The sequence below is a fragment of the Oncorhynchus masou genome, chromosome 21, assembly GCF_036934945.1.
Source record: "Oncorhynchus masou masou isolate Uvic2021 chromosome 21, UVic_Omas_1.1, whole genome shotgun sequence".
NCBI classification, from domain to species: Eukaryota; Metazoa; Chordata; class Actinopteri; order Salmoniformes; family Salmonidae; genus Oncorhynchus; species Oncorhynchus masou.
This window is the reverse complement of record NC_088232.1, coordinates 32226248-32252501: the sequence shown is the minus strand read 5'-3', so window position 1 is coordinate 32252501 and position 26254 is coordinate 32226248. Positions and strand designations below refer to the sequence as shown.

Here is a 26254-nt window from a genome sequence, read left to right as displayed (position 1 = left end):
ATCTACTGCAGAGATAGCCTGCAGAGTTCTGTCTTACTATCCAGGTTTGTACCCAAACAATTCGAGCTTCTACTTTTAAAAATCCATCTTTCCAGAAACAAGTCTCTCACCGTTGCCACTTGCTATAGACCACCCTCTGCCTCCAGCTGTGCCCTGGACACCATATGTGAATTGATTGCCCCCTATCTATCCTCAGAGCTCGTGCTGCTAGGTGATCTAAACTGTGACATGCTTATCACGCCGGCCATCCTACAATCTAAGCTTGATGCCCTCAATCTCACACAAATTATCAATGAACCCACCAGGAACAACCCCAAATCCGTAAACATGGGCACCCTCATAGATATCATCCTAACCAACTTGCACTCCAAATATACCTTTGCTGTTTTCAACCAAGATCTCAACGATCACTGCCTCCTTGCCTGCATCCGTAATGGGTCTGTGGTCAAACGACCACCCCTCATCACTGTCAAACGCTCCCTAAAACACCTTTCTAATCGACCTGGCCTGGGTGTCCTGGAAGGATATTGACCTCATCCCGTCAGTAGAGGATGCCTGGTTATAATTTAAAGTGCATTCCTCACCATCTTAAATAAGCATGCCCCATTAAAAAAAATTAGAACCAGGAACAGATATAGCCCTTGGTTCTCTCCAGACCTGACAGCCCTTGACCAGCACAAAAACATCCTGTGGCGTTCTGCATTAGCATCGAACAGCCCCGTGACATGCACATTTTCAGGGAAGTTAGGAACAAATATACACAGGCAATTAGGAAAGCTAATGCTAACTTTTTCAAGCAGAAATGTGAATCCTGTAGCACAAACTCAAAAAGGTTCTGGGACATTGTAAAGTCCATGTAGAATAAGAGCACCTCCTCCCAGCTGCCCACTGCACTGAGGCTACGAAACACTGTTACCACCGATAAATCCACTATAATTGAGAATTTCAATAAGCATTTTTCTACAGCTGGCCATGCTTTCCACCTGGCTACCCCTACCCCCGTCAACAGCCCTGCCCTCCCCACAGCAACTCACCCAAACCTCCCCCACTTCTCTTTCACCAAAATCCAGATAGCTGATGTTCTGAAAGAGCTGCAAAATCTGGACCCCTACAAATCACCCGAGCTAGACAATCTGGACCCTCTTTTTCTAAAATTATCTGCCGAATTTGTTGCAACCCCTATTACTAGCCTGTTCAACCTCTCTTTCGTATCGTCTGAGATTCCCATAGATTGGAAAGCTGCTGTGGTCATCCCCCTCTAGACCCAAACTGCTACAGACCTATAACTATTCTACACTGCCTTTCCAAGGTCTTCGAAAGCCAAGATAACAAACAGATTACCGACCATTTCGAATCCCATCCCATGCAATCTGGTTTCAGAGCTGGTCATGGGTGCCTCAGCCACGCTCAAGGTCCTAAACAATATCATAACCGCCATCGATAAGAGACATTACTGTGCAGCCGTATTCATCGACCTGGCTAAGGCATTCGACTCTGTCATTCACAACATTCTTATTTACACACTCAACAGCCTTGGTTTCTCAAATGATTGCCTCGCCTGGTCCACCAACTATTTCTCTGATAGAGTTCAGTATGTCAAATCGGAGGGCCTGTTGTCCGGACCTCTGGCAGTCTCTATGGGGGTGCCACAGGGCCGATTCTCTTCTCTGCATACATCAATTATGTCGCTCTCGCTGCTGGTGATTCTTTGATCCACCTCTATGCAGACGACACTATTCTGTATACTTCAAATCAAATTTATTTATATAGCCCTTCATACATCAGATGATATCTCAAAGTGCTGTACAGAAACCCAGCCTAAAACCCCAAACAGCAAGCAATGCAAGTGTAGAAGCACAGTTGCTAGGAAAAACTCCCTAGAAAGGCCAAAACCTAGGAAGAAATCTAGAGAGGAATCAGGCTATGTACTTCTGGCCCTTCTTTGGACACTGTGTGACATCAGAGCCAGACTGAGGCTCCTGCGGTGGACAATTGGTTTCGGCGCGCTGAGGAAACCTGGGAGGCAGCCCACGTCCACCTTCAGCGTGCCATAAGGCTCCAGAAAATTGGCGCAGACCGTCACCGCAGTGAGGCCCCAGTGTTCGCACCAGGGGACAGGGTCTGGCTCTCGACCCGAAACCTGCCCCTCCGCCTGCTCTGCCGGAAGCTGGGTCCGCGGTTTGTGGGGCCGTTTAAAGTCCTGAGGAGAGTGAACGAGGTATGTTATAGGTTACAACTGCCCACTAATTACCGTATTAACCCCTCGTTCCATGTGTCTCTCCTCAGGCCGGTGGTGGCTGGCCCGCTCCAGGAGGCTGAAGTGGGTGATGTTCCTCTAGACATCGAGGGGGTCCCGGCGTACTCTGTTTGATCCATTTTGGATTCGAGACGTCGGGTGAGGGGCCTTCAGTACCTCGTGGACTGTGAGGGTTACGGGCCGGAGGAGAGATGCTGGGTTCCGGTGGAGGATGTGTTAGATCCTTCCATGTTATCAGAATTCCACCGTCTCCATCCGGATCGCCCTGCACCTCGCCCTCCGGGTCGTCCCCGAGGCCTGTGTCGACGCGCGGCTCCAGCAGGGGGGGGGGGGGGGGTGGTACTGTCACGACTTCTACCGAAGTCCTTGCCTCTCCTTGTTCGGGCGGAGCTCGGCGTTCGACGTCACCGGTCTTCTAGCCATCATTGATCCATTTTTCATTTTCCATTGGTTTTGTCTTGTCTTCCCACACACCTGTTTTCAATCCCATTCATTACCTGTTGTGTATTTAACCCTCTGTTTCCCCTCATGTCTTTGTCAGAGATTGTTTATTGTTAGTGTAGTGTTTTTTGTATAGGTGCGCGACGGGTTTTCGTACCCATATTTGTTTATATTCATTTTTCTATTTAGTGTTATGGAGCATGTTACTTGGACATTATTAAAAGACTCCATTTTACACTCCGTTTGACTCTCCTGCGCCTGACTTCCCTGCCACCTATACACATATCTCTGACACCAGGCTAACTGGTGCTTGCTTCGGGACATAGACGTTAGCCAGGAGTAGCCACTCGGATAGCAGCTAGCTAGCTGCGATGATCCGGTGTAAAGGTTCAGAGCTTGCGGTAGGAATCTGGAGATGTGGTAGAGAAAATGCAGTCCGATATGCTCTGGGTTGATATCGCGCTGTGCAGACTGGCTGGAATTGACCAGGCTGAAGCTGGCTGATGTCCAAGTTAACGGTGATGATCACTAGCAGTGGCTAACTGACTACTAGCTAGCTAGCTGGCTAGCTTTTGATGGGGGTTCCGGTTTTAAAGTATAAAAAATAGCAGATCCGTAGCACATTGGGTGAGACGGGTTACAGTAGAGTATGTTCAGTCCGTAGATGGAAATTGAGATTTAAAATATATCTTGTCTGATCTGTTTCACCTGTTCCTGTGATTGTCTCCACCCCCTCTGGGTGTCGCTTATTTTCCCCAGTGTATTTATCCCTGTGTTTCCTGTCTCTCCTTTGCCAGTTCGTCTTGTACTGTATGTTTTGTCAAGTCAACTAGCATGTTTATCTCATACTTCTTTTTGCTCTTCTCTTTTTTCTAGTCCTCCCGGTTTTGACCCTTGCCTGTTTCTGGACTCTGTTCCCGCCTGCCTGACCATTCTGCCTGCCTCGGCCACGAGCCTGTCTGCCACTCTGTACTTTCTGGACTCTGATCTGGTTTTGACCTTTTTTCCTGTCCAAGACCATTCTCCTGCCTACCGCTTTGGACTCCAACCATCTGCCTCCTGTGTCTGCATCTGGGTCTTGCCTTGTGCCTTGATAATACGAAGAAAACAATATATACACGGGACGGGACAAGACAAAACAGACATCCGACTGCTACTCCATCTTGAAAATATTATTGCACTGCCGGAACTAGAAGCAAAAGCATTTCGCTACACTCGCATTTAACATCTGCTAACCATGTGTATGTGACCAATAAAATTTGATTTGATTTGCCCCTGGCTGTCTGTATTACTATTTTTTAAGTACTTTTGATACTTATGTATATTTTTGCAATTAAATTTACTTTTGAAACTTAAGCATATTTAAAACCAAAATACTTTTAGACTTTTACTCAAGTGGTATTTTTCTGTGAAACTTTCACTTGTACTTGAGTGATTTTCTAGTAAGGCATCTTTACATTCACTCAAGTATGACAATTGGGTACTTTTTCCACCACTGGTTATAGTCAGGTAAGAAGGGTGGTCTCACAGGTCTCATCTGGCTTTGCTGCTGGGCAGCAAAGAGGGGGGCTGTCACTGGATTGTCAGGAACAATAATAGCCGCTTCTTCTTCATCACTCCTCAGTACCCAACTTTCCCGGTCACATCTCCGTAGACATTCAACACTAGCCTCAACTCAACTTTAAATGGTGAATGATATACAGAGAGAAACTCACCATCTACGATCTGCAATGGGATGACAAAGGCCAGGGAAATTGAGTCAATAAGAAACAGAAAATTAGAAAATTAAATCTCACACACCCCATGGGAAAAGTAACAATAGTAATAGTAACCACTATTGAGTCATTGTTGTTGGTAAGATCTGCATTGTTGTTGGTGAGATAAACATTGTTGTTGGTAAGATCTACATTGTTGTTGGTGAGATATACATTGTTGTTGGTGAGATCTACATTGTTGTTGGTGAGATATACATTGTTGTTGGTGAGATCTACATTGTTGTTGGTGAGATATACATTGTCTTTGGTGAGATATATATTGTTGTTGGTGAGATATACATTGTTGTTGGTGAGATATACAGTGCCTTGCGAAAGTATTCGGCCCCCTTGAACTTTGCAACCTTTTGCCACATTTCAGGCTTCAAACATAAAGATATAAAACTGTATTTTTTTGTGAAGAACCAACAACAAGTGGGGCACAATCATGAAGTGGAACGACATTTATTGGATATTTCAAACTTTTTTAACAAATCAAAAACTGAAAAATTGGGCGTGTAAAATTATTCAGCCCCCTTAAGTTAATACTTTGTAGCGCCACCTTTTGCTGCGATTACAGCTGTAAGTCGCTTGGGGTATGTCTCTATCAGTTTTTCACTTCGAGATACTGACATTTTTTTCCATTCCTCCTTGCAAAACCGCTCGAGCTCAGTGAGGTTGGATGGAGAACATTTGTGAACAGCAGTTTTCAGTTCTTTCCACAGATTCTCGATTGGATTCAGGTCTGGACTTTGACTTGGCCATTCTAACACCTGGATATGTTTATTTTTGAACCATTCCATTGTAGATTTTGCTTTATGTTTTGGATCATTGTCTTGTTGGAAGACACATCTCCGTCCCAGTCTCAGGTCTTTTGCAGACTCCATCAGGTTTTCTTCCAGAATGGTCCTGTATTTGGCTCCATCCATCTTCCCATCAATTTTAACCATCTTCCCTGTCCCTGCTGAAGAAAAGCAGGCCCAAACCATGATGCTGCCACCACCATGTTTGACAGTGGGTATGGTATGTTCAGGGTGATGAGCTGTGTTGCTTTTACGCCAAACATAACATTTTGCATTGTTGCCAAAAAGTTCAATTTTGGTTTCATCTGACCAGAGCACCTTCTTCCACATGTTTGGTGTGTCTCCCAGGTGGCTTGTGGCAAACTTTAAACGACACTTTTTATGGATATCTTTAAGAAATAGCTTTCTTCTTGCCACTCTTCCATAAAGGCCAGATTTGTGCAATATACGACTGATTGTTGTCCTATGGACAGAGTCTCCCACCTCAGCTGTAGATCTCTGCAGTTCATCCAGAGTGATCATGGGCCTCTTGGCTGCATCTCTGATCAGTCTTCTCCTTGTATGAGCTGAAAGTTTAGAGGGATGGCCAGGTCTTGGTAGATTTGCAGTGGTCTGATACTCCTTCCATTTCAATATTATCGCTTGCACAGTGCTCCTTGGGATGTTTAAAGCTTGGGTTAATCTTTTTTGTATCCCAATCCGGCTTTAAACTTCTTCACAACAGTATCTCGGACCTGCCTGGTGTGTTCCTTGTTCTTCATGATGCTCTCTGCGCTTTTAACGGACCTCTGAGACTTTCACAGTGCAGATGCATTTATACGGAGACTTGATTACACACAGGTGGATTGTATTTATCATCATTAGTCATTTAGGTCAACATTGGATCATTCAGAGATCCTCACTGAACTTCTGGAGAGAGTTTGCTGCACTGAAAGTAAAGAGGCTGAATAATTTTGCACGCCCAGTTTTTCAGTTTTTGATTTGTTAAAAAAGTTTGAAATATCCAATAAATGTCATTCCACTTCATGATTGTGTCCCACTTGTTGTTGATTCTTCACAAAAAAATACAGTTTTATATCTTTATGTTTGAAGCCTGAAATGTGGCAAAAGGTCGCAAAGTTGAAGGGGGCCGAATACTTTCGCAAGGCACTGTACATTGTCTTTGGTGAGGTTCACAAAAGATGGAGTAAAAACCTCACAGGTCAAATCAACAATTTCTTCTCCTACAACCAAGGGCTCACCTGACAAAAGGGCACATCACAGACAATCAATTGCCTCGTAAAAAAAATATGTCTATTTTTCTGCATATCTAAGCATACATCTTGAGTTGTCTGTAGTATCCTCATGACCAGTGGTTCTTTTTTTAAAAGAAACTAAATATGATTATCTGCATCTCTGCTAAGATCTGGGTAAAAGATTGAAAGTACATTTAGTACATTCAGTACATTTAGTTGTTGCTTGCTTTTCTAAAGTCTACTAACCTTGCCAGCAGGAATGCCAGCTATGATAGTTAGACACGCTAGCTACTCTAACTTTAAATGGCTTCTTGGTAGCTAGTTATGAGTTTGGGAGATTGGGAACCTATCTGGGCTAGCTAAAGCCAACGTCATAAAATTGCAAAGTGGCTAGTAGTAGTAGTATCAGAGATGTGATGTTATTTATTTATTTAAACAGGAGAAATCTGAGGGGGCACGTGCTCCTATGCCTCCTATGGGCAGGATGCCTGTTGCACTGTATGGTGAAGCATCTGGTATCAAGGATCTCTATTGAATCCTGCTCAGCATGGATACGTATGGGTACAGTCAATAAATATAAAGGTGGTAAACACACATGGGAAAACAAAGGGAGAGGAAAGAGCTGGGCTCACACTGGTTGAATCAACATTGTTTCCACGTCATTTCAATGAGATTACATTGAATCAACGTGGGATAGACGTTGAATTGTCGTCTTTGCCCAGTGGGAGGTGTTTGTTGTCTGAGTGATGAGAAAGGGGAACAGACTTAACAGACTCATGTTGTCACCAAAGTATTGTTGTCACTGCAAACTAAATAAATGACACACACACACACGCACGCACGCACGCACGCACACACACACACACACACACACACACACACACACACACACACACACACACACACACACACACACACACACACACACACACACACACACACACACACACACACACACACACACACACACACACATATATATATATATAATAAACATCCTATACTTATTGCAATAAGAATTGTAGCTAATGGAAATTGAATTTACAAGACATAACACTAAGTAGATAAAACTATACTTCATCGACTTAGCTAGTAAGAACAGCTGGGTCATTCCACGTAGAGTGCCTATTGCGTCCATTTGATGTTTTAAGTAGAAATTGTGCATCTTTAAAATAGACCACATGGAGAATTCAATAAATCATATTTTTTAAATGAATAAAGACTTGCTAAAGTGCCACAATTCAGCATCTGTGCACCCTCTGTGTACCCTCTGTGTACCCTCTGTGTACCCTCTGTGCACCCTCTGTGCACCCTCTGTGTACCCTCTGTGTACCCTCTGTGTACCCTCTGTGCACCCTCTGTGTACCCTCTGTGTACCCTCTGTGTACCCTCTGTGCACCCTCTGTGCACCCTCCGTGTACCCTCCGTGCACCCTCTGTGTACCCTCTGTGTACCCTCTGTGCACCCTCCGTCCACCCTCCGTGTACCCTCTGTGTACCCTCTGTGTACCCTTTGTGCACCCTCTGTGTACCCTCTGTGTACCCTCTGTGCACCCTCTGTGTACCCTCTGTGCACTCTCCGTGCACCCTCTGTGTACCCTCTGTGTACCCTCTGTGAACCCTCTGTGTACCCTCTGTGCACCCTCTGTGTACCCTCTGTGTACCCTCTGTGCACCCTCTGTGTACCCTCTGTGTACCCTCTGTGTACCCTCTGTGCACCCTCAGTGACATCCAGGAAGATTTTAATCCAACATTTCTCCAAGTTCTCACCATCACTGTAAAGCCCTAGTTATGTTGATGCTTTGACAGTCATTTCTGGAGATTATTATTTATCTCATGTGATTTGTGATTCATTTAAACATCTGTCCCACATTCTAAAGGCAACCCTGTTACGTGAACTGAATTCTCGTTTTAATATGGTAAAACTATTCCTTTTTCAATATTTGTTTCAAAATCCTTTTGAATTCAATCACTTTTGACAGCAGCCCTTTTGATTTGAACAAAACCTTGCATACATATTAGCTCATTGTAGAATAAAGAATAACATGGTTGGCAAACACTGTTTGTGAGCTTTTAAATTATAAACTCAACTGTTTATCTTTTCCAGTGATGAAGACATGGATGTCTCATTGTGTGGTGGGGTGTAAGGACCGACGCTGAAGATGAAAAGCAGGTAGGGGGAGTTAACATTTAATAAGGAACAGACATGAAACAAGACAGGCACACAGGCAACACAAGGACATTCGACAATCACTGCAGCAGCGGGGAACAGAGCTGGGGAACAGAGAACTATAGGGGATATAATAAAACGGGTGATTGAGTCCAGGTGAGTCCAGTAATTTACTTTCTGACCACTTCTTCCATGGGCAAACATGCATGTAAAGTTTTGTTTAAAACAAAAGTGATGTTGTCAGAAAATGATTGAATTAAAAATAGATTTACCCATCTAATAGTCAAATAATGTAAAAGCAGGTAAGCTGATTCTACTATTTATGGCCATTTCTGGTGTATTGTGGTGGAAAACTGAGCAGGTCGAGAATAACACCAACTCAAATCAAGTTATGTGCTGGATACAAAAGGTGTAGATTTTAACGTGAAATGCTTACTTCCTAGCTCTTTCCCAACGGTCAGAAAACAGAAAACAGGGAAACCAACTTCGCCAACACCACGACCAGCTGGCTCAACTGGGAACGGCTATGGAAGAGGTCCTCGCGTTCTGCATCGTCTCGACGTTACCCAAGGGGCATCACCTCCCTCGGGCGGGGGATTATCTACCACCAGTCGACCCAGCGAGCCAGTATTCCAGCCCATCCAGCAGTCTGTCCAGGTCAGCGAGGTCCATTTGATGGAGGCTCTTACTTCAACTGCTTCGACTGCTGCGATGTATGCCCTTGCTATCCTTACAGTGGCAGCATCCAGAGGATGGAATGAGCCATCAAAGGATTGTGCGAAGAGGTCCAGATGGAGTTGGCGTGCCAGGATGACACCCTCTCCTTGGACAAACTTATCATGATGGCCTTCCATCTGGATAATCGTCTTCCGGAGCGTCGGCATCACCATCACCTCTCTCCCTTCTTCCTTGACCATTCTGAGTCAGAGCCTGAACCTATGGAGGTAGGGGCCATGCACCTTCCCACGGCTGAGCGACACTGTCGGAAAACAGCTGAGGCTCTGTCCCTATTGTGGATGGGATGGGCACCAGCTTCAGTGGTGTCCAATATGTCCCAACCCAGGGTCCACAAGAGCAGCGGGACGGTTCCGTGATTATCCGTCTCCTGGGTTTGGCGTGAGTATTCCACCATCATGCCTTTCCGCCAATCCCTTTTTAGTACCCATTTCACTAGCAGGCTGTCCCTCATCTGTGGTATCTACTGCTCTAGTGGACTCTGGTGCCACAGGACATTTTTTTGACCAGGCCCTTGCCTCCTCCCTGAACATCCCCTCAAACCCGCTCTCCTCTCCATTTCTGGGTTCAAGCGCTTGATGGTCGACCACTGGGACATGGAAATATCAGCACCACTCACCCTTACCGTGGGACCGATGCACCAGGAGAGCCTTCCCGTTGTCACTGCACCTGCGCACAAAGTCATCCTCGACCTCCCGTGGCTCCAACAGCATAAACCCACCATCTCCTGGTCGAGGATGAAGATCCCCGACAGGGCACCAGAATGCCGGAAGACCTGCTTCCTTTCACCCTGTGGGTCCATGTCGATTGAGAGTGCGGTAAGCGCCCTCCAGCCTCATATTCCATCCTCCTGTATAGTTGGCCCCTTGTTTTGGGATGTAGATGTAGACATCTGCCAGGATCTGGAGAGGGAACCCGCGCCCGCTACCTGCCCCCCTGAGCGCATCTACGTCCCCACGGAGGTAAGGGATAGGCTGTTGGCTGGAGCACACACATCTCTCACCACTGGGCGCCCAGGTATTACCCACACCATTCACTCCATCTCCAATAAATATTGGTGGCCCACCTTGGCGCAGGATGTGGCTCACTGTGTCAATTTATGTTCAGTATGTGCCCAAACTAAATCGCCCCAGCACACTCCAGCAGGGAGACTCTGTCCATTGATTTTGTCACCGATCACCAGGATGGAACACGGTCACCTCACTGTCGGAGATGATGTGCGGCCTTTTCATAACTGATGCGTCCCTCCAGACGTCGGCGCTCCACCTGGGCAAGCTCTTACTGGAGGTCCAGCTCCGGCATCTCCTTTTGTCACTGCAGGAATGAGGCGGGCTCGTCTTCTGACGATTCCTCTGTTTGACCTCCTCTAAGACCTGCTTTTCTTTTGGAGGTATGTAGGTGCTGGTTGGTACCCAGGAATAAATAAGCACCTGTTAGTATGAAGGTTCTACAAATAGAATAGCCTATCCATTATGATATTGTGTCAATAACATTCTGACTTTGGACCCCAGTTGAATGTTTCCAAATAAAAAAAGCACCATTGTGAAGCGGTAGCCTACAGTAAAACTGAAACATGATACTGACTGGTTGCTGTTTCTCCTGCAGGGGGGTGGGCTCAGGTGCAGGAAGAGGGTGAGCTATGAGTTGGGTAAGTGAACATTCCTGAGGCTCAGTGTTTTTCTTGGTGGCTTTCTTGAGTTGACTCCCTCGAGAGATTCTGTCTGCAAACTGAGCCATCAGAATCTCAATCTCAGAGCTCCACCTAGTGGGGGAAATGTTTATCTATTAGAAAAAGAGATGGCAAGACAGGAAAGACATGAAAAAGAAAAAATGAAATAAGACAACATGAGTGGTGATTCAATGTATTTAGGTATAACTTGAATGCCTTCACAATTCTGTACCTTAGCAGTGGGGTACACACACTACTTCCGGCGCCGACAGAGATGGCTGCCTCGCTTCGCGTTCCTAGGAAACTATGCAGTATTTTGTTTTTTTTACGTGTTATTTCTTACATTGGTACCCCAGGTAATCTTAGGTTTTACTACATACAGTCGGGAGGAACTACTGGATATAAGAGCAACGTCAACTCACCATCATTACGACCAGGAATACGACTTTCCCAAAGCGGATCCTGTGTTTTGCCCACCACTCAGGACAATGGATCGGATCCCAGCCGGCGAACCAAAACAATGTCGCTGTAAACGGGGCAGACGAAGCGGTCTTCTGGTCAGGCTCCGGAGACGGGCACATTGCGCACTGCTCCCGAGCATACTACTCGCCAATGTCCAGTTTCTTGACAACAAGATTGATAAAATCCGAGCAAGGGTAGCATTCCAAACTCATCATCAAGCTCAAGACCCTGGGTCTCAACCCCGCCCTGTGCATCTGGGTACGGGACTTCCTGACGGGCCGCCCCCAGGTGGTGAGGGTAGGTAACAACATCGCCACCTCGCTGATCCTCAACACTGGGGCCCTACAAGGGTGCATTCTGAGCCCTCTCCTGTACTCCCTGTTCACCCACAACTGCGTGGCCATGCACGCCTCCAACTCAATCATCAAGTTTGCAGACGACACTACAGTGGTAGGCTTAATTACCAACAACGACGAGACGGCCTACAGGGAGGAGGCGACGGCCCTCGGAGTGTGGTGTCAGGAAAATAATCTCATACTCAACGTCAACAAAACAAAGGAGATGATCGTGGACTTCAGGAAACAGCAGAGGCAGCACCCCCCTATCCACATCGACGGGACAGTAGTGGAGAGGGTAGTAAGTTTTAAGTTCCTCGGCGTACACATCACGGACCAACTGAATTGGTCCACCCACACACAGCGTGGTGCAGCTGCGCCTTCAGGACACCTACACCACCCGATGTCACAGGAAGGCCATAAAGATCATCAAGGACAACAACCACCCGAGCCACTGCCTGTTCACCTTGCTATCATCCAGAAGGCGAGGTCAGTACAGGTGCATCAAAGCAGGGACCGGGAGACTGAAAAGCAGCTCCTATCTCAAGGCCATCAGACTGTTAAACAGCCACCACTAATATTGAGTGGCTGCTGCCAACATACTGACTCAACTCCAGCCACTTTAATTATGGAAAAATTGATGTAAAAATGTATCACTAGCCACTTTAAACAATGCCACTTAATATAATGTTTACATACCCTACATTACTCATCTCATATGTATATACTGTACCCTATACCAGCTACTGCATCATGCCATCTTTATGTAAAACATGTATCACTAGCCACTTTAAACAATGACACTTTTAAGTTTACATACCCTACATTACTCATCTCAAATGTATATACTGTACTCTATACCATCTACTGCATCTTGCCTATGCCGTTCTGTACCATCACTCATTCATATATTTTTATGTACATATTCTTCATCCCTTTACACTTGTGTGTATAAGGTAGTTGTTGTGGAATTTTTAGGTTAGATTACTCGTTGGTTAATACTGCATTGTCGGAACTAGAAGCACAAGCATTTCACTACACTCACATTAACATCTGCTAACCATGTGTATGTGACAAATAAAATTAGATTTGGGGCAATCCACTTCCGCTTCACATAGGCATCATCATAGATCTGACTCTACTCCCTCTGGATCCAGGTACTGAGGTTTGTGATGTTGAAGAAGAAATTTAGGAAATACTAAACCATAATTTACTCTGTCATTCACAGTCCAAGTACAGTTTCATTCAACTTCATGACACAAAAAATACCACACAGATGACCCCGTCGATATGAAGGTAAGCAATTGGATTGTCTGAGAAAGTTGATTTATTTTATGAGCCATAAAATGACCACAAACTGTGAAATAATTGCATTGTTGGTGCCATTAGACCACAGAAAATGTGTTTCTCACTTTTTGAAGTCCAGAGTTCACAATCTTGCTGAAGCACTGCAGTCCCATGTCATCAAGGAGGAACATGCTGAAGTAACAGATTACTGTGGATTGACAAATATAGAAGAGAAAAATGGTCAGATCATGCGTTTGTTATACCATTTTGAAAGCATTATCTATAATTTAGTTATTGAACATTTTGTGATGAATTTACTGGCAAACTGGTTATGACCAGACTTCAGTAAGCATTTCCCATTCTGAGCATACAAGACATTGATGACAACACCAAATAACTTTTTATGCTCAATGCATACAGAAATGATGTCAAGTATAAACTTCTTATCCAAGGCATCCAGGTTCTGGTAAGAAAGAAACGGACTGTTATCTGAAATGTCTCTAACACCGAAGCAGTATTACATTATAGATAGATACGGTATATGGCTCTGGTCTGACCATTTTGATAAATAGTCTATTTTCCCTAGCTTTAATATAATGTTTTAAAGCTTCATAATAGGGCATGAGATTAACAATCCATCGCAACACATGCACATCACATCCATCCACACATACACACTACTCAATTTAGGTAGTTACCTCAATGTCCTTTGAAGCATCCTCTGTAAAATCCTCCGCACCCTGTTAGTCTGCATTATACTTGTCAAGGAGCATAGTGGCTTCTTTGATAAGCGAGGCATAGCCTTTTGCCATCTTCTGCTACACCTGAACAAATTAGGGACAGACTGAAATTAGGGGAAATTAAAATCTTCTCAACAGATGAATAGGTGAATGTGGGGGGTTGGTGGATGAATTGAGGTCATGTTAGCTACCTGGTCACAAGGACAGAACACAGACAAACAGACAGAGAGACACACATACATACAGACAGGCAGACGCATAGATGTCATAGATGCTGCCAAAGGTTCTTAAACCTATCAGTGATGCTGTGTAGTGAGTCAAATCGAGGCATTTTTAGGCTAGCAAAATGTGTCCATACCTGGACCCTTACATGGACGTCGCTAACCTTTCTTGGGTGAACTAAACGTATTCCGTACAGGGCAGTTCAACTTTTACCAAATAGGTGCTTAATTGTTCAAAGACCTTTTAACAATGTGTAACCCATTAATTAATTTGTTTGTTCTCAAGGTTTGGCTGTAACTTCAAAACAGGTCTGATGTTTGGTCATTGCCAAGCAACACACAGGCATAAACAGAGGCCAGCAACATAATAAGGTTGATTGGTAATTTTCTAATTTTGACGGACATTATTATTTATGATCAGTGGCGTGTATTAACGGACGCCAAGGAAGGCAGGCCTCCCCCCCAAAAAGTTGTTTTAAATACATAAAATAATGTATCTTTCTTCTCACTGTCTGGTCCAAACGAGCACGACATTGTTGCGGCCCGTAGTATTGAATGCAAGGGAAGCCAGCGAGCATTTGGCCTCCCTTGATAAAAAAAATGTTTAAAAAATAAGCCAATCAGCACTGAGCTAAACTGAGCAAGCTCAACTGTGAAAGGTCCTGGTGGAAAATAAGTGTCAAGGGAAGCCATCTTGTTTTTGGCATCTCTCCTATCAAATCGCTTTGAAAGCATAACGTTATCTGTTGTGTTGTTGTCTTCCGGTGGCTAGCTAGGTAAAATTGTCCCTTTCCTAAATTAGCCATGGATGAAGATAGGGATTTGGACTTGTGGTTTTACTTAATTATCAATTATAATGGCAATTCTGATCCAACCATTAATTCAAACATAATTGTGGCTCTGGCCTGAGAAGATGTTAGTTCAATATGTACAGTAGCTAGATGTAGAAGGCGAATGTTAACTAGCTAACGTTGTCTGTGAATGGAAGTTAGGCTAGCGAGCAAGCATTTTAGCCAGGTAGCCTAGTACAACAAAAAATAAAAGCCTGTACTGTATGACAGAGTGATTGACCAGTTCCTCAACATGAAAGAGGAGGACTCATTGGCGTTTCTCTACAAGTAGGGTGAGTCAACATGTACACAAGCACACATGCAAACAGAAATCAGAACCATGGACAGCCACATCATATTTAGTTTATGTTAATTGGACTAAATTGTTTTTGGTATCTTTTATTTGTCACTGTATTAGACTAAGCATAGGTCATTTGATGACGTTGAAATTATGCTGGAATAGTGGAGGCAGATCCCGTTTTCTTTGCAACTTGTGGTAATTCTCTGCGGTTGTAAATCAATAATTGTTTCGTGGTCTGACAATGTGGGGGGAGTCCGTTCAGTTCCCGTTCAGTTCCCGTTTTCTTTCCGGTGTTTTACCCACGCACCGCTAATGTTCATGTTTGTATTTGTGCCATAATAACATTGTGTTACAACCACTTTCAGAAAATAATGTACCAAAATTGTAGAACTACCAAAGATCCCTTTTCGCTTGCCATATAAATCAACAATAATTACGACGTATGTACCATATAATTAGGAATTAGAAATTAATCATTCATTTTCAATTCATAAATTAGCAATTAGAATACTAATAATTAGGAATTTTACATTTAATAGGATATCTATGGATTCTACACCATGGTGACGTATGGGTGCAAGCCTGGGAATGTGGGTGGATATCAACGTGGCTGTCATCAAGCAGACGGAGGGGAAGAGCGAAAGAAACCATCCGTTGAGGATTGCTTGCTTTATATATATAAAAAAAGAAGGATTGCTTGCTTTATCCAGTCGGACTTGAAAAGTGTCAGTGAATCACCAGTCTACCGTGGATTCTGTAGGCATGAAAACACAACGTCGTTTTTAAAGAAATTATTTGAACACTTCAACTCTTTACCTTACAATTTCGGATGTCGTATTGGATTAAATATTTCCCACCTTTTTAGCAACGTAGTTAGCTAGCTAGCATTTGCTAGTCTGTCTCACAGGTAGAAGAGGGGTCGGTGACAAAGGAGGGGTGAAGTGGCGAGGTAACTTAACGATGAATCGATTTCGAAAGTGGCTTTACAAGCCTAAGGTAAGTTTGATTCTATTCTCCAGCTACTGCCAGTAATCTGTTATTAGCTAATATATTTTTTGAAAATAGCAATCTATAGTTTGCTATTTTCCCCATACAGTATTTTGCTGCAATGCATGTATTACACTCCTTAGTACATATTGAGCTACGCATGTACATGCGAGCTAGTCACTGCTAACGTTATCTTCTATAAAGTTGTTTCCTTCATTCTGGGTTATAGGTAACTGAAGCTATGCAATGCGAATGGCTGCTTCTCGAAGCAAATTGTCATCGACTGCATTGCTGAGATTGGTCAATACAGAAATAAATAATGTAGCTAGCTAGCCTAACTTGCAGTGCAGTCTCGAACTTGTACACTAGAGCTTTTGTTAGCTATCTAGCTACCCTACCTAACGATATAGTACAAACGGTCATTACTCTGACACAGAATTCATTTAATTGCTGTTAATCCGATACAGTAACTGAGAGAATGCATCTGACAAGAAGATCGAGTGTATTTCCGAGGCTATTAACGCCTATGATAGTTACTCATTCTACATAGCTTTAGTCCAGTGGTTCCCAACCTTTTGGGGCTACTTAACTACAAACATAATTTTTCTATGTTTAGAGTACCCCCTCGTGTGCATTTTTACCAGTAAACCAATGGTTTCATGTGTCTTCTCAAGTACCTACTGTGGATAGGCGAAGTACCCCTAACAAATGTAGTCTGTGGCAATACTATTTTGTCTGCTAAGGGACAGATCGACATTTTACTGGGGGAGAGGGGTGTCAAACAATTTGTTTAGCTTAGGGAGGGTTTACATTTTTCAGATGTATTTTTTAATATTCGGCACAGAGGAGGGTAGTGCATTTTCCCCCTGGTTTACATTCGCTCTTCTGGTTATATTTTCACTATAAACAATGGCTTAACTTTTGATAGTACCCTAATAAGGTTTAGAAGTGTTTGAAGTAAAGGTTGGCCGATTTAATTAGGGCCGATGTTCAAGTTTTCATAACAATCGGAAATCAGTATTTTTGGGCGCCGATTTGCAGAGTATTTTTTTTTTCTTCTATATATATTTTTTATACCTTTATTTAACAAGGCAAGTCAGTTAAGAACACATTCTTATTTTCAATGACGGCCTAGTGGGTTAACAGGGACAGAACGACAGATTTTCACCTCAGCTCGGGGGATCCAATCTTGCAACCTTACAGTTAACTAGTCCAACGCAATAACGACCTGCCTCACTCTCGTTGCACTCCAGAAGGAGACTGGCTGTTACGCAAATGCAGTAAGCCAAGGTAAGTTGCCAGCGAGCATTAAAAAACAATCAATCATAATCACTAGTTAACTACACATGGTTGATATTGCTAGATATTATCTAGCGTGTCCTGCTTTGCATATAATCTGACTGAGCATACAAGTATCTGACTGAGCGGTGGTAAGCAGACGCGTAAACATTTGTTTAAACAGCACTTTCGTGCGATTTGCCAGCAGCTCTTCGTTGTGCATCAAGCATTGCGCTGTTTATGACTTCAAGCCTATCAACTCCCGAGATGAGGCTGGTGTAACCGAAGTGAAATGGCTAGCTAGTTAGCGCGCGCTAATAGCGTTTCAAACGTCACTCGCTCTGAGCCTTCTAGTAGTTGTTCCCCTTGCTCTGCATGGGTAACGCTGCTTTGATGGTTGCTGTTGTCGTTGTGTTACTGGTTCGAGCCCAGGGAGGAGCGAGGAGAGGGACGGAAGCTATACTGTTACACTGGCAATACTAAAGTGCCTATAAGAACATCCAATAGTCAAAGGTTAATGAAATACAAATGGTATAGAGGGAAATAGTCCTATAATTTCTATAATAACTACAACCTAAAACTTCTTACCTGGGAATATTGAAGACTCATGTTGAAAGGAACCACCAGTTTTCATATGTTCTCATGTTCTGAGCAGGGTACTGAAACGTTAGCTTTCTTAAATGGCACATATTGCACTTTTACTTTCTTCTCCAACACTTTGTTTTTCCATTATTTAAACCAAATTGAACATGTTGCATTATTTTACACAATTGGTGGCTGACTAAATACTTTTTTGCCCCACTGTATATCCACAGTAAAACAAGTCCTATATTGACATAACCTGAAAGGCCGCTAGCAAGGAAGAAGCCACTGCTGCAAAACCGCCATAAAAACGCCAGACTACGGTTTGCAACTGCACATGGGGACAAAGATCGTACTTTTTGGAAAAATGACCTCTGGTCTGATCAAACAAAAATAGAACTGTTTGGCCATAATGACCATCGTTATGTTTGGAGGAAAAAGGGGGAGGCTTGCATGCCGAAGAACACCATCCCAACCGTGAAGCACAGGGTTGGCAACATCATGTTCTGGGGTGCTTTGCTGCAGGAGGGACTGGTGCATTTCACAAAATAGATGGCATCATGAGGATGGAATATTATGTGGATATATTGAAGCAACATCAAGACATCAGTCAGGAAGTTAAAGCTTGGTTGCAAATGGGTCTTCCAAATGGACATTGACCCCAAGCATACTTCCACAGTTGTGGTAAAATGGCTTAAGGACAACAAAGTCAAGGTATTGTAGTGGCCATCACAAAGCTTGACCTCAATCCTATAGAAAATTTGTGGGCAGAACTGAAAAGCGTATGTGAGCAAGGAGGCCTACAAACCTGACTCAGTTACACCAACTCTGTCCGGAATGGGCCAAAATTCACCCAACTTATTGTGGAAGGCTAACCGAAACATTTGACCCAAGCTAAACAATTTAAAGGCTATATTACCAAATACTAATTGAGTATATGTAAACTTCTGACCCCACTGGGAATGTGATGTATGAAATAAAAGATGAGAAATAATTTCCTATTATTCTGACATTTCACATTCTTAAAATAAAGTGGTGATCCTAACTGACCTAAAACAGGGAATTGTGAAACTGAGTTTAAATGTTGTTGGCTAAACTTACGACTTCAACTGTGTGTATATATATGTGTATGTGTATGTATGTGTGTGTATATATATATATATATATGTATATGTATGTGTGTGTATGTATGTATGTATGTATGTATGTATGTATGCAAACTTGAAATGCATACATACATACATACATACATACATACATACATACATACTGAACAAAAATATAAACGCAACAATTTGTGATGTTACTGTTCATATAAGGAAATCAGCCCATTTGAAATAAATAAATTAGGCCGTGATCTATCGATTTCACATGATTGGGCAGAGGCGCAGCAATGGGAGGGCTTGGCCCACCCACTTGGGAGCTAGGCCCACCCACTGGGTAGACATGCCGAGCCAATGAGAATGAGTTTTTCCCCACAAAAGGGCTTAATTACAGACAGAAATACTCCTCAGTTTCATCAGCTGTCCTGGTGGCTGGTCTGACGATCCCGCAGGTGAAGAAGCAGGATGTGGAGTCCTGGGCTGGTGTGGTTACACGTGGGCTGCAGGTGTGAGGCCGGTTAGACATCCTGTTAAATTCTCTAAAATGTTATTGAAGTTGCTTATGGTAGAGAAATTAACATTCAATTCTCTGGTGGAGATTCCTGCAGTCTCCCTCAACTTGAGTCGTCTGCGACATTGTGTTGTGACAAAACTGCACATTTTAGTGGCCTTTTATTGTCCCCAGCACATGGTGCATCTGTGTAATTATCATGCTGTTTAATCAACTTCTTGATATGCCACCTGTCAGGTGGATGGATTATCTTGACAAATGAAAAATGCTTACTAAAAGGAATGTAAACAATGAGCACGAAATGTTAGAAATTAGCTTTGTGTCTGGATGGAAAGTGTCTGGGATCTTTTATTTCAGCTCATGAAACATGGTACCAACACTTTACATGTTGTGTTTTATATTTTTGTTCATCATACATACTTTTGTTTGTATGTGGACACCCCTTAAATTAGTGGTTTCGGCTATGACCGGTGTATAAAATCGAGCACACAGCCATGCAATCACCATAGACAAACATTGGCAGTAGAAACACCTACTGAAGAGCTCAGTGACTTTCAAGTTTGTAAAATTTGTGCCCTGCAAGAACTGGCGCGGTCAACTATAAGTGATGTTATTGTGAAGTGGAAACGTCAAAGAGCAACAACGGCTCAGCCGCAAAATGGTAGGCCACACAAGCTCACAGAATGGGTCTGTCGAGTGCTGATGCGTGTAGCGCATAAGAATCATCTGTCCATGTTTGTCAACACTCACTATCGAGTTCCAAACTGCATCTGGAGGCAATGTCAGCACAATAACGGTTCGTGAGATGGGTTTCCATGGCCGAGCAGCTGCACACAAGCTTAAGATCACCATGTGCAATCCCAATCGTTGGCTGGAGTGGTGTAAAGCTCACCGGCATTGGAAATGCATTCTCTGGAGTGATATATCACGTTTCACCATCTGGCAGTCTGACGGACTAATCTGGGTTTGGCGGATGCAAGGAGAACACTACCTGCCCCAATGCATAATGCCAACTAATGTTTGGTGGAGAAGGAATAATGGTCTGCGGCTGTTTTTCATAGTTCGGGATAGTCTCCTTTGTTCCAGTGAAGGGAAATCTTAAGTCTACTGCTTACAATGACATTCTAGATGATTCTGTGCTTCCAACTTTGTGGCAATAGCTTGGGGAAGGCCCTTTCCAGTTTCAGCATGCCCCTGTGCACAAAGTGAGGTCCATACAGAAATAGTTTGTCAAGATCGGTGTGGAAGAACTTGACTGGCCTGCACAAATCCTTGACCTCAACCCCATTGAACACCTTTGGGTTAAATTGGAACGGTGACTGCGAGCCAGGCCTAATCTCCCAACATCACAAATGCTTTAGCGGCTGAATGGATGCAAGTCCCCGCAGCAATGTTCCAACATCTAGTGGAAAGCCTTCCCAGATGAGTAGAAACTGTTATAGCAGCAAAGGGGAGACTCCATATTAATGCCCATGATTTTGGAATGAGATGTTAGACGAGCAGATGTGTTCATACATACCGTCATGTAATGTGTGTGTGTGTGTGTGTGTGTATAATATTTTATATTAAAGTCATACAGTGGACACCTAAGTCTAAAGGCCTATGTATGCAATGCCCTGATACATTTAGTGGTCAAATCTCTGACAGCTGCAACGTTAGGTGGACAATTCGCATATCTGTCACCAATTAGATGGAAACCTCACTGTAGACACACTAAAGACTCTGGCAAGTGTGCTAGTCCAGTGTCACTTGGATTATGCCTGCACATCATGGTTCACCAGCAGCCCCAAACATCTAAAGATTTATCTACCAGCCAAAAAAGCTTGTAAGAATTGAACTTAAACTCCCCCCTCGTACTGATCTGGAGGTTGATTTTTTTTTTTCCAAATCAAATTTTATTTGTCACATACATATGGTTAGCAGTTGTTAATGCGAGTGTAGCAAAATGCTTGTGCTTCTAGTTCCGACAATGCAGTAATAACCAACAAGTAATCTAACTAACAATTCCTAAACTACTGTCTTATACACAGTGTAAGGGGATAAGGATATATGAATGAGTGATGGTACAGAGCAGCATAGGCAAGATACAGTAGATGGTATCGAGTACAGTATATACATATGAGATGAGTATGTAAACAAAGTGGCATAGTTAAAGTGGCTAGTGATACATGTATTACATAAGGATGCAGTCGATGATATAGAGTACAGTATATACGTATGCATATGAGAAGAATAATGTAAGGTAAGTAACATTATATAAGGTAGCATTTTTTAAAGTGGCTAGTGATATATTTACATAATTTCCCATCAATTCCCATTATTAAAGTGGCTGGAGTTGAGTCAGTGTCAGTGTGTTGGCAGCAGCCACTCAATGTTAGTGGTGGCTGTTTAACAGTCTGATGGCCTTGAGATAGAAGCTGTTTTTCAGTCTCTCGGTCCCAGCTTTGATGCACCTGTACTGACCTCGCCTTCTGGATGATAGCGGGGTGAACAGGCAGTGGCTCGGGTGGTTGATGTCCTTGATGATCTTTATGGCCTTCCTGTAACATCGGGTGGTGTAGGTGTCCTGGAGGGCAGGTAGTTTGCCCCCGGTGATGCGTTGTGCAGACCTCACTACCCTCTGGAGAGCCTTACGGTTGAGGGCGGAGCAGTTGCCGTACCAGGCGGTGATACAGCCCGCCAGGATGCTCTCGATTGTGCATCTGTAGAAGTTTGTGAGTGCTTTTGGTGACAAGCCGAATTTCTTCAGCCTCCTGAGGTTGAAGAGGCGCTGCTGCGCCTTCTTCACGATGCTGTCTGTGTGAGTGGACCAATTCAGTTTGTCTGTGATGTGTATGCCGAGGAACTTAAAACTTGCTACTCTCTCCACTACTGTTCCATCGATGTGGATAGGGGGGTGTTCCCTCTGCTGTTTCCTGAAGTCCACAATCATCTCCTTAGTTTTGTTGACGTTGAGTGTGAGGTTATTTTCCTGACACCACACTCCGAGGGCCCTCACCTCCTCCCTGTAGGCCGTCTCGTCGTTGTTGGTAATCAAGCCTACCACTGTTGTGTCGTCCGCAAACTTGATGATTGAGTTGGAGGCGTGCGTGGCCATGCAGTCGTGGGTGAACAGGGAGTACAGGAGAGGGCTCAGAACGCACCCTTGTGGGGCCCCAGTGTTGAGGATCAGCGGGGAGGAGATGTTGTTACCTACCCTCACCACCTGGGGGCGGCCCGTCAGGAAGTCCAGTACCCAGTTGCACAGGGCGGGGTCGAGACCCAGGGTCTCGAGCTTGATGACGAGCTTGGAGGGTACAATGGTGTTGAATGCTGAGCTGTAGTCGATGAACAGCATTCTCACATAGGTATTCCTCTTGTCCAGATGGGTTAGGGCAGTGTGCAGTGTGGTTGAGATTGCATCGTCTGTGGACCTATTTGAGCGGTAAGCAAATTGGAGTGGGTCTAGGGTGTCAGATAGGGTGGAGGTGATATGGTCCTTGACTAGTCTCTCAAAGCACTTCATGATGACGGAAGTAAGTGCTACGGGGCGGTAGTCGTTTAGTTCAGTTACCTTAGCTTTCTTGGGAACAGGAACAATGGTGGCCCTCTTGAAGCATGTGGGAACAGCAGACTGGTATAGGGATTGACTGAATATGTCCGTAAACACTATGTCCGTAAACACACCAGCCAGCTGGTCTGCGCATGCTCTGAGGGCGCGGCTGGGGATGCCGTCTGGGCCTGCAGCCTTGCGAGGGTTAACACGTTTAAATGTTTTACTCACCTCGGCTGCAGTGAAGGAGAGACCGCATTTTTCCGTTGCAGGCAGTGTCAGTGGCACTGTATTGTCCTCAAAGCGGGCAAAAAAGTTATTTAGTCTGCCTGGGAGCAAAACATCCTGGTCCGTGACTGGGCTGGATTTCTTCCTGTAGTCCGTGATTGACTGTAGACCCTGCCACATGCCTCTTGTGTCTGAGCCGTTGAATTGGGATTCTACTTTGTCTCTGTACTGACGCTTAGCTTGTTTGATAGCCTTACGGAGGGAATGGCTGCATTGTTTGTATTCAGTCATGTTACCAGACACCTTGCCCTGATTGAAAGCAGTGGTTCACGCTTTCAGTTTCACGCGAATGCTGCCATCAATCCAAGGTTTCTGGTTAGGGAATGTTTTAATCGTTGCTATGGGAACGACATCTTCAACGCACGTTCTAATGAACTCGCACACCGAATCAGCGTATTCTTCTTTCTTCTCTTATCTATGTAATTGTGTATATATATTTATGTTAAAAAATAAATAGGGACCACAATGGAAACAATGCCCTCTTAACCCGGAGGCCAGCCACACCAATGTGTCGGAGGGAACACCGTGCACCTGGTGACTGTGTCAGCGTGCACTGTGCCTGGCCCGCCACAGGAGTTGCTAGTGCGCGATGGGACAAGGACATCCCTGCTGGCCAAACCCTCCCCTAACCCGGATGGCACTAGGCCAATTATGCGCCGCCCCATGGGTCTCCCGGCTGCGAACCCAGAATCTCTAGTGGCACAACTAGCTCTGCAATGCAGTGCCTTAGACCACCGCGCCACTCGGGAGGCCCGTCCCCGACTTTATTGTGCAAGCAACATTTTTTAAAAATGTATTTATTTTTACTGACAAATTAAAACCAATCACTTCTGACTGTGCAGCGGCCAATTGATGAATGGAAAGAGACATCTGTTATAAAAAACTAAACATTTTAAAGCCTTCGATACTGGGTAAGCCTACAGATGGGGAGGGATGTATTTTCTGTTTGTCTAGATTGGCAGTCTATTTATTGTGGTGTTAAACGCAAACCATCATATTGAAGTGCCCAAAGTCAGTATGCTTTGTTTATTGGTTGTGAGGTGCATTGGCACAGAAACCTGTTGGTGGAAAATTCTTTGCATATACAGTGCCTTGACAAAGGAAATCCTTTTTCATGGCACAAATTTATATAATTATAAATATGGCATCAAAATTTTGAAAAATATGATTCCCCCCCAGCTGCAGCAGGCTCTGATCGTAGTATAATGAAACCTGCAGGGAGAGTGAGCTCGTCTGTGGTGGTCGGCGAACCCCCAACCTTCTGGTCTGTAGCCCTGTGTATCATCGACCGTGCAATAAAAGCTTGCGGAAGTGGCATAGTCGATATCCACGTTTATTAACACAGGGTCCCTACAGTTATTGTTATTTGTAGTCGTAAACATTTATTTAGAGTTAATTCTATGAGGGTGGAGGCTGTTCATTTTGTTTTACAGTACAAGGGGAGGGCCGTGAAAATATTTGTAACAATGCCCCTGAGATGTGGAGGGTGCTGAACCATGTGTGATTAAAACATTTTGAGATTGTACAGTATCCCAAATAACGGATTTGTTGTTGGGACAGTTTTGCAATGCCACAGGGTACCATTTTAATTTGAAGGGCTGGTGAATGTGGCATTGTCATACCATGACTAAAACCACATTATGCAGTTCAGGATGATCTCTGTCTCACATGTCTTTTTGGACATTTCTTTGTAGCTCATGTTTTAAACGGCTAGTTGGACTTGACAGCCATGAAGATAACTTGGAAGATATTTGCGTTTGCGCACACCCTGTGTTTCAGCTAAGGCCTTTTTATTAACATACCACATCTCTGTTTGCTCTTCCAGCAAATGTATTGTCCATTACTGTGACTCTGCCTTTTTCCTTTTTTTAAAACAACCACACTACAATGGTGTTAAGGTTGCCACGGTGTTCGTCTGGATAATGAACCTTCTAATGAGAAAATGCACAACTTGTCATTCACTGTGTCTAGAAATTGAAATGGGCGTTAAGAAAATAACCATGTGGCAAGGACTGATTATGTTACAAGGTTTCGTTCCCCTCTTTCCTACAGAGTAAATATAAGTTGCTGATGGGGACATTTCTCAATGTCCTATTATGCTCCTGCAGCTCAGAAAACACTGGCTCGCTCAACACCCTCTTGATAAGACTGTCCTTCAATTCAGTGATTTCATCAAGATATTGGGGAAAGTATTTTTGCAACCAGAATAACAGGAGGTTAAAACGAACAGTCATTGACTAATATAATTAATTCTCAGTACTTTTGCCAAGAGGAGTACTCTGTGTTGCCTTTTCCAAGTGTACTGAAGGCAACAGAATGTTATTTATTTTACCGGCCACTAAGTCTGTAGCATTCTGCTCTTGTTAATACTACTAAATTCCTAAGACCCTAAGACCATCTCCTTTTCGTTTATTCAGCATCACCTAGAATGGAAATATTTCTATAAAATATAGAAAAGCTGAATCAAATAATTACCAAAGTAATTAGCTCCCTGTCTGGTCCAGAGTGGTTCTGAACAGTTGTCACCAAGAGGGAGAAAGGAAGCAGCGAAGTGCTGGGCAGCGACCAACACGTCTGAATATTTAGCCTGGTTTCTCCAGCCCTTTATGGATGTATCCATTCTGCTTACCCAACAGACAAAACATAATTGCATTTTCTAAGTGTGCCGAGGGAAACACAGAATGTTGTTATTTATTTTATAGGCCAATAAGTCTGTAGCATTCCGCTCTGACATACT

The 26254-nt window shown here is 43.8% G+C and overlaps 1 protein-coding gene across 2 annotated transcripts in view; it reads left to right on the top strand.

Moving 5' to 3' along the window:
• The first annotated feature begins 15863 nt into the window (after positions 1-15863).
• The window catches only part of LOC135508155 (lateral signaling target protein 2 homolog), a 56927-nt gene continuing 46536 nt past the window's right edge, over positions 15864-26254 (top strand). For both annotated transcript variants that reach the window (XM_064928170.1, XM_064928169.1), the window contains exon 1: positions 15864-16232. In XM_064928170.1, the coding sequence (XP_064784242.1) occupies positions 16197-16232 (36 nt within the window). In that variant the 5' untranslated portion in view covers positions 15864-16196. The remainder of the gene's footprint in view (positions 16233-26254) is intronic.